Genomic DNA, 8,961 nt, shown 5'->3' with positions numbered 1-8,961 from the left:
GAATTTTGGGGGGGGGGAAAGAAGGAATTTTGGGGATAAAATTCGGGAATTTCGGGAGGAAAAATCGGGAATTTTGGGGGGAAAAAAGAAGCAATTTTGGGGATAAAATTCGGGAATTTCGGGAGGAAAAATTGGGAATTTTGGGGGGGAAAAAGAAGGAATTTTGGGGATAAAATTCGGGAATTTTGGGAGGGAAAATTGGGAGTTTTGGGGGGAAACTCGGGAATTTCAGGGGGGAAAACTGGGATTTTTTTTTTTTTTCCGGAGGGAAATTAGGAATTTCAGGAGGGAAAATTTGGGAATTTCGGCGGAAAATTTGGGATTCCAGGGGGAATCGTGGAGGCGGTGTGGGGAACTGGGAATTTCAGGGGGAATAAAAATTGGGAATTTTGGAAGAGAAATTTTTTTTTTTTTTCTTTTCTGGAGCAGGTTTATCCAAATTTGCCAATTTGACCAAATTTTGGTCCCCGACCACAAGACCAAAAACCCCCAAAATCCGCCAAAATCCCCAAAATTCCCCAAATCCCCCCAAAAACCGGGAAAATTCCTTCCAAAAATCGTTAAAAACCCCAAAAAAATCCCCAAAAAACCCCAAAAATCCCCGCGGGCGCCTCTTCCCGTCACGTGCCGCGCGCAGGCCACGCCCCCATGGCCTGATTTGCATAAAGGGGCGCGGCTTTGCTCACACACTTACGTCATTGGGCGTGGTTCTAACGGCGGGATTACGTCATGGCGGTTCTCTGCGTGGGGGGCGTGGTTTAGCCAACGGGATGACGCACGCGGACGGTGTGGGCGTGGCTTCCGGGGTCAAAGGGGGCGTGGCCGGAGGGGGCGGCAAAATGGCGGCGCTGCGGGTGCTGGTGGGCGTGAAGCGCGTCATTGACTTCGCCGTCAAGGTAAAAAAAAATAAAAACGCCTCACCTGGCGGGGCTCACCTGGGCACGCCCCCCCGTCCCGGGACACGCCCCCCAATTCCCGGCGATCCCAAAAAAATCCCCCCCAAAAAATCCCGAAATTTTGGGAGGTTTGGGGGGGGGGGGGAAGGTCACGCTCGCCTCAGGGACACGCCCCCAAGTTATTGGGGCACGCCCCCAAATTTTCGGGACACGCCCTTAAATTCTCGGGACACGCCCCCAAGCCCGGGAACGTCCCAAAAAATTCCTAAAAATTCCCCAAAACATCCCCAAATTTTGGGGGGAGTTTGGCGGGTTTTGGGGTGAGGGGCGAAGGATTTGGGGGGAAATTTTGGGGAAAAAAATCGGGAATTTTGGGGGAAAATTTTTGGGAAAACGGGAATTTTGGGATTTTGGGGGGAAATTTTGGGGAAAAAAATCGGGAATTTTGGGGGAAAATTTTGGGGAATTTTGGGATTTTGGGGTAAATTTGGGGGGAAAAAATTGGGAGTTTTGGGGGAAATTTGGGGGCAAAAAATCGGGAATTTTGGGGGAAAATTTGGGGAAAAAATTGGGAATTTGGAGGAAAATTTTGGGGGAAAAAATCGGGAATTTGGGGATTTTGGGGGAAAATTTTGGGGGATTTTGGGGGAGAATTTTGGGGGATTTGGGGGGGAAAACATCGGGAATTTGGGGATTTTGGGGGAGAATTTTGGGGAATTTTGGGGGAGAATTTTGGGGGGAAATTTTGGAGAATTTTGGGGGGAATTTTGGCGATTTGGGGGAATTTCGGGGTAGAATTCGGGGAGTTCGGGGGATTCGGGGAATTCGGGGCGGATCCCAGGCGCCCTCACCTGATCCAGGCGTCTGCTCCAGGTGTGGCGCACACCTGTGCTCACCTGTCCGCCCCAAAACCCCCCCCAAAAATCAGAAAAAAAACCAAACCAAACCAAAAATTCGCCCTGAAGCCCCCAAAAGTCGGGAGTTTCTCTGGCGGCGGGCGTGCCCCCGGCGCCCTCACCTGAGGCAGGTGCGCCGGCCAGGTGCGGGTGGCGCCGGGCGGGGCCGGCGTGCAGACGCAGGGGGTGAAGCACGGCCTGAACCCGTTCTGCGAGATCGCCCTGGAGGAGGCCGTGCGGCTGCGCGAGGCCGGCGCGGCGCAGGAGGTGATCGCCGCCAGCCTGGGGACGCGGGCCAGCCAGGTGAGCGCACCTGGGCGCGCCTGAGGGTGCCTGGGCACACCTGAGGGTGCCTGGGCACACCTGGGCACACCTGGGACACACCTGGACACACCTGGGGACACCTGGGCACACCTGAGTGTGCCTGGGACACACCTGAGTGTGCCTGGGACACACCTGGGCACACCTGGGCACACCTGAGTGTTCTTGGGACACACCTGGGCACAGCCGGGGGTGATGGGGATACACCTGGGGACACCTGGGGATACACCTGGGGACACTTGGGGAGAGCTGGGGCTACCTGAGTTTACCTGGGACACACCTGGGCACACCTGGGGGTGATGGGGCCACACCTGGGGCCACACCTGGGGACACTTGGGGACACCTGGGGACACCTGGGGACACCTGGGAGTGATGGGGCCACACCTGGGGACACCTGGGGACACACCTGGGCACACCTGAGTGTACCTGGGACACACCTGGGGACACCTGGGAGTGATGGGGCCACACCTGGGACCACACCTGGGGACACCTGGGGGCACCTGGGAGTGATAGGGACACACCTGGGAATACCTGGGCACACCTGGGGACACCTGGGGACACACCTGGGGGTGATGGGGCCACACCTGGGCACACCTGGGCGCACCCGGGCCGCACCGGGGTTCCCCCCGCGCTGGCCGGGGCCGCCTTTAACCCCTCGTCCCCCAGGAGACGCTGCGCACGGCGCTGGCGGTGGGCGCCGACCGGGCGGTGCTGGCCGAGGTGGCCGAGGGCGTGGCCACCGGCCCGCGGGAGGCGGCCGCGGCGCTGGCGGCGCTGGTGGGGCGGCTGCAGCCGCACCTGGTGCTGCTGGGCAAACAGGTGAGGCCCTGGGCACCGAGGGAACACCTGTGGGGCCCACGGAACCCCATAGAGCCCCACGGAACACCTGTGGGCCCATGGATCACTTGTGGGGCCACGGATCACCTGTGGGGTCCATGGAACACCTGTGGGCCCATGGATCACCTGTGGGCCCATGGATCACCTGTGGGGTCCATGGAACACCTGTGGGCCCATGGATCACCTGTGGGCCCATGGATCACCTGTGGGCCCATGGATCACCTGTGGGCCCCATGGATCACCTGTGGGGTCCATGGAACACCTGTGGGCCCATGGATCACCTGTGGGCCCATGGATCACCTGTGGGCCCATGGATCACCTGTGGGCCCCATGGATCACCTGTGGGGTCCATGGAACACCTGTGGGCCCATGGATCACCTGTGGGCCCATGGATCACCTGTGGGCCCATGGAACACCTGTGGGGCCCATGGATCACCTGTGGGGCCATGGAACACCTGTGGGCCCCATGGATCACCTGTGGGCCCCATGGATCACCTGTGGGGCCCATGGATCACCTGTGGGCCCATGGATCACCTGTGGGGGCCACGGATCACCTGTGGGCCCATGGATCACCTGTGGGTCCATGGATCACCTGTGGGCCCATGGATCACCTGTGGGGCCCATGGATCACCTGTGGGCCCCATGGATCACCTGTGGGGCCCATGGATCACCTGTGGGCCCATGGATCACCTGTGGGGCCCATGGATCACCTGTGGGGCCATGGATCACCTGTGGGGCCATGGATCACCTGTGGGCCCTATGGATCCCCATCGATCCCTTATCGATCCCTTATCAATCCCTTATCGATCCCTTATCAATTGCTTATCGATCCCTTATCAATCCCTTATCGGTCCCTTATCGATCCCCATCGATTTCTTATCGATCCCCATCGATCCCTTATCGGTCCCCTATCATTCCCTTATCGATCCCTTATCAATCCCTTATCGATCCCTTATCAATCCCTTATCGATCCCTTATCAATCCCTTATCAATCCCTTATCGATCCCTTATCAATCCCTTATCGATTTCCCCCCCCCAGGCCATCGATGACGATTGTAACCAGACCGGGCAGCTCCTGGCCGCCATGTTGGACTGGCCGCAGGTAAGCGCCGCGCTTGCGCGCGGGGCACGATGGGATATATCCCCCCGCGGGCGGCGGAGAGGGGTGAGTATATCCCATGATCCCTCGCGGTAAAAGGAGGGGGATATATCCCATGATGCTTCGCTGCTACGGGGGGATAGTTCCCGTCGTGCGCCGCGGTGCGGGGGATTGTGGGATATATTCACCCCTAAAGTCGCGGGGGGTGATGGGATATATTCCCCCCGGAGTCGCGGGGGATTGTGGGATAGGGCCACCCCAAGGGTTGTCAGGTCATACTGGGAGGGTCCCAGTTTATACTGGGAGGGTCTAGATCAAACTGGGAAAGTCCCAATCCATACTCGGAGGATGTAGGTCATACTGGGTTAGTCCCAGTCCTTACTGGGCGGCTCCCAGTCTACACTGGGTCGGTCCCAGTTTATACTGGGAGGGTTTAGATCATACTGGGAGGGTCCCAGTCCATACTGGGTCGGTCCCAGTGTACACTGGGAGGCTCCCAATCCACACTGGGACAGTTCTAGTCCATACTGGGAGGGTCTGGATCATACTGGGAGGCTCCCAGTGCACACTGGATTGATCCCAGTCCATACTGGGAGGGTCTAGATCATACTGGGATGATCCCAGTCCATACTGGGTCACTCCCAGTCCATACTGGGGGGCTCCCAGTCCATACTGGGAGGGTGTAGATCATACTGGGCGGCTCCCAGTGCACACTGGGTCGGTCTAGATCATACTGGGTCAGTCCCAGTCCATACTGGGAGGGTCTAGATCACACTGGGATGCTCCCAGTGCACACTGGGAGGGTCTAGATCACACTGGGCGGCCCGCAGTCCCTACTGGGAGGGTCTAGATCACACTGGGTCAGTCCCAGTCCATACTGGGAGGGTCTAGATCACACTGGGCGGCCCGCAGTCCACACTGGGCGGCCCCCAGTCCCTACTGGGAGGGTCTAGATCATACTGGGCGGCTCCCAGTCCACACTGGGTCAGTCCCAGTCCACACTGGGTTGGTCCCAGTCCACACTGGGTCGGTCCCAGTCCATACTGGGAGGGTCTAGATCATACTGGGACGCTCCCAGTCCATACTGGGAGGGTCTAGATCATACTGGGTCAGTACCAGTCCACACTGGGCGGCCCCCAGTCCATACTGGGAGGGTCTAGATCATACTGGGACGATCCCAGTCCATACTGGGCGGCCCCCAGTCCATACTGGGAGGGTCTAGATCACACTGGGCGGACCCCAGTCCATACTGGGCGGCCCCCAGTCCACACTGGGAGGGTCTAGATCACACTGGGCGGCCCCCAGTCCATACTGGGAGGGTCTAGATCACACTGGGCGGCACGCAGTCCATACTGGGTGGCCCCCAGTCCATACTGGGAGGGTCTAGATCACACTGGGCGGCACGCAGTCCATACTGGGTGGCCCCCAGTCCATACTGGGAGGGTCTAGATCACACTGGGCGGCCCCCAGTCCAGACTGGGCGGCCCCCAGTCCCTACTGGGTGGGTCTAGATCACACTGGGCGGCCCCCAATACATACTGGGCGGCCCCCAGTCCATACTGGGCGGTTCCCAGTCCATACGGGGAAGGTCTAGATCATACTGGGCGGCCCCCGGTCCATACTGGGAGGGTCTAGATCATACTGGGACGATCCCAGTCCATACTGGGTTGGTCCCAGTGCACACTGGGCGGTTCCCAGTCCACACTGGGCGGCCCTCAGTCCACACTGGGCGGCCCCCAGTCCACACTGGGAGGGTCTAGATCACACTGGGCGGCCCCCAGTCCCTACTGGGAGGGTCTAGATCATACTGGGTCGGTCCCAGTCCACACTGGGTCGGTCCCAGTCCACACTGGGTCGGTCCCAGTCCATACTGGGCGGCCCCCAGTGCACACTGGGCGGCCCCCAGCGCGCGGCGCTCCCCCGGCAGGGCACCTTCGCCTCCGGGCTGCAGCTGGAGGCCGGCGCCGTGCGCGTGCAGCGGGAGGTGGACGGCGGCCTGGAGACGCTGCGGCTGCGCCTGCCCGCCGTGCTGACGGCCGACCTGCGCCTCAACGAGCCGCGCTACGCCACGCTGCCCAACATCATGGTGGGTGGGCTGCGGGGACACCCCAAAGTCCTCGGGCTTTCGGCCCGAAGGTTTCCCCGGGGGGAAAAAAGAAAAAAATTCCCACCGTAGGGGGAGGGACGTGGGGGTAAGGGGAGGGGCGTCCCGGATGGGGGAAGGGGAAATCAACGAAAAATTCGCCCCCGCAAAAAAATATTCGATAAAACACCCCGAATTGCCCAAGTAATTCCCCCCCACCCCCCCCCAAAAAAAAAAATTTCCACTCTAAGAAAAGAGAGTTTCCCTCGGAAAGTCTTCCGGAATTCTTCCCCAAAAATATCCAAAAAAAAAAAAATTCGAAAAAAAAAAATATACCAGAAAAATTCCTTCAAAAGTCCCGCCCAAAAAAAATGCTCAAAAAATCTTCAAAAAATTCCCCCCAAAAAAAATCCAAAAAAAAAAATCAAAAAAAAAAAATTCCTGCCAAAAAAACCCCCCAAAAAATTCCCCCATAATTCCCAAAAAATTCCCCAAAAAGCCCCCAAAAATTCCCCCCAAAATCCTCCCCAAAATCCCAAGAAAGTCCCCCAAAAATTCCCCCCAAAATCCCCAAAAATCTCCATAAAAATTACCAAAAAATCCCCCCCAAAATCCCCAAAAATCTCCATAAAAATCCCCAAAAAATCCCCATAAACATCCCCCCCAAAATCCCCAAAAATCTCCACAAAAATCCCCAAAAATCCCCCCAAAAAATCCCCAAAAAATCCCCAAAAAATCCCCCCCAAAAATCCCAAAAAAATCCCCAAAAATCTCCATAAAAATCCCAAAAATCCCCCAAAAATCCCCCCAAAATCCCCAAAAAATCCCCAAAATTCCCCAAAAAATTCCCAAAAAATCTAAAAAAATCCCCCCAAAATCCCCAAAAGATCCCCATAAATCCCCCCCAAAATCCCCAAAAAATCCCCATAAAAATCCCCAAAAAATCCCAAAAAAATCCCCCAAAAATCCCCAAAAAATCCCCCAAAAATCCCCATAAAAATCCCCAAAATCCCCAAAATCCCCCCAAAACCCCCCAAAATCCCGGCAATGCCCCACCCCCGATGCCCTCCCCGCAGAAAGCCAAGAAGAAGCCGCTGGAGGTGATCCCCGCGGCCGAGCTGGGCGTGCCCGCCGGCGCCCCCCGGCTGAAGGTGCTGCAGGTGCAGGAGCCGCCGCCCAGGGCCGCCGGGGAGAAGGTGGACGACGTCCGGGCGCTGCTGGACAAGCTGAGGCACAGCGGCCGCATCTGAGCGCCCGGGGCCTCCCGGTTCCTCCCAGTGCCTCCCGGTTCCTCCCAGTGCCTCCCGGTTCGTCCCAGGGCCTCCCGGTTCGGCCCCGGGGCCGGCCCAGTTCGGCACCAGTAAGAACCGGTTCATCCCGGTTTGGTGCTGCTGGGTTTTGAATGGTTCCCAGTTTGTCCCGGTTTATCCCAGTTCGTCCCGGTTCATCCCAGTTCATCCCAGGGCCATCCCAGTTCATCCCAGGGCCATTCCAGTTCATCCCAGTTCATCCCAGGGCCATCCAGTTCATCCCAGTTCATCCCAGGGCCATCCCAGTGCCTCCCAGTTCATCCTAGGGCCACCCCAGTTCATCCCAGCTCATCCCAGGGCCATCCCAGTGCCTCCCAGTTCATCCCAGGGCCATCCCAGTTCATCCCAGTTCATCCCAGTTCATACCAGAGCCATCCCAGTTCATCCCAGTTCATCCCAGGGCCATCCCAGTTCATCCCAGGGCCATCCCAGTTCATCCCAGTTCATCCCAGTGCCATCCCAGTTCATCCCAGGGCCATCCCAGTTCATCCCAGTTCATTCCAGTTCATCCCAGTTCATCCCAGGGCCATCCCAGTTCATCCCAGTTCAGCCCAGTGCTGTCATAGTGCCATACGAGTAAGAACCAGTTCATCCCAGTTTGGTGCTGCTGGGTTTTTAACGGCGCCCAGTTCGTCCCAGTGCCATCCCAGTTCATCCCAGTTCGTCCCAGTTTCTCCCAGTTCGTCCCAGTTCGGCCCGGTGCCTTCCAGCCTGGCCCAGTGCCTTCCCAGTCCATCCCAGTCCATCCCAGTCCCTCCCAGTCCATCCCAGTTCCATCCCAGTGCCTTCCAGTCTGGCCCAGCCCCCCCCACTCCAATAAAGGCGTGGCCAGCTAATGACGTCATCACGTACGCGCGGGGCGTGGCGTAAAGGGGCGGGGCCACGCCCTGGCCCAGTTTGACTGGTTTTTCCTCTGGGTTTTGACGGGTTTTTACTGGTTTTTCTTGGGGCGGGCGGGGTCCCAGTATAAACCAGTTTGGCACTGGGGGGGGAGGGTCCCCAGTTTATCCCAGTATAACCCAGTAGCTCCCAGTTCAGCTGCTGGCGGGTCCCAGTTTGTCCCAGTACGAACCAATCCGGCGCCAGGGGGTTCCGATCCGTGCCAATGCGATCCAGCCACTCCCGGCATGTCCCGGTCCGCTCCCAGTTTGTCCCAGTTCGTCCCAGTTCGTCCCAGTTCCTCCCAAGCTCCGAAGCGGCGGCCACGCGTTGCCCGGCAACGCTTCGCCCCGCCCACCCCGCCTTGTCAATCAGCCACCTCCACCAATCAACGCGCGAGCCGCCGAGCCGGCCGCATGGGCGGGGCCTTCGCCTGACGGACAGCTTCCTCCGCCAATGGGAGGAGGCAGAGGGCGAGTGCCGACCAATCAGTGCGGCGGAGGCCCTGCAGGAGCGGGGCGGGCGGCCCCGTGCGGCCCCTCAGAGCCGGGGCGGCGGCGGCGGCGGCGGCGGCGAAGATGGCGGCGGCGGACGGCGACGATTCGCTTTACCCCATCGCGGTGCTCATCGACGAGCTCCG

General features: G+C 58.8%; 1 protein-coding gene across 1 annotated transcript; it reads left to right on the top strand.

The window, feature by feature from the left end:
* Positions 1–789: 789 nt before the first annotated feature.
* LOC136284509 (electron transfer flavoprotein subunit beta-like) lies at positions 790–8,278 on the top strand. Its single transcript, XM_066174851.1, has 6 exons — positions 790–896; positions 1,937–2,095; positions 2,780–2,932; positions 3,990–4,052; positions 5,977–6,135; positions 7,209–8,278. Exons 1-6 carry the CDS (start codon positions 840–842, stop codon positions 7,380–7,382), a joined length of 765 nt encoding a protein of 254 aa, XP_066030948.1. The 5' UTR covers positions 790–839; the 3' UTR covers positions 7,383–8,278.
* The last annotated feature ends 683 nt before the right edge of the window (positions 8,279–8,961 follow it).

Source organism: Chamaea fasciata, unplaced genomic scaffold (assembly GCF_029207755.1).
Source record: "Chamaea fasciata isolate MVZ Bird 193981 ecotype frontalis unplaced genomic scaffold, bChaFas1.0.hap1 SCAF_1034, whole genome shotgun sequence".
NCBI classification, from domain to species: domain Eukaryota; kingdom Metazoa; phylum Chordata; class Aves; order Passeriformes; family Sylviidae; genus Chamaea; species Chamaea fasciata.
Note: the sequence above shows the minus strand (reverse complement) of the source record. Positions and strands in the feature narration are given on the sequence as shown.

Coding starts and splice junctions, on each gene's coding strand:
- LOC136284509 (XM_066174851.1), top strand. CDS start 840: ATGGCGGCGCTGCGGGTGCTGGTGGGCGTGAAGCGCGTCATTGACTTC. Junction 2,096..2,779: donor TGGGGACGCGGGCCAGCCAG/GTGAGCGCACCT, acceptor CTCGTCCCCCAG/GAGACGCTGCGCACGGCGCT. Junction 6,136..7,208: donor CCACGCTGCCCAACATCATG/GTGGGTGGGCTG, acceptor CCCTCCCCGCAG/AAAGCCAAGAAGAAGCCGCT.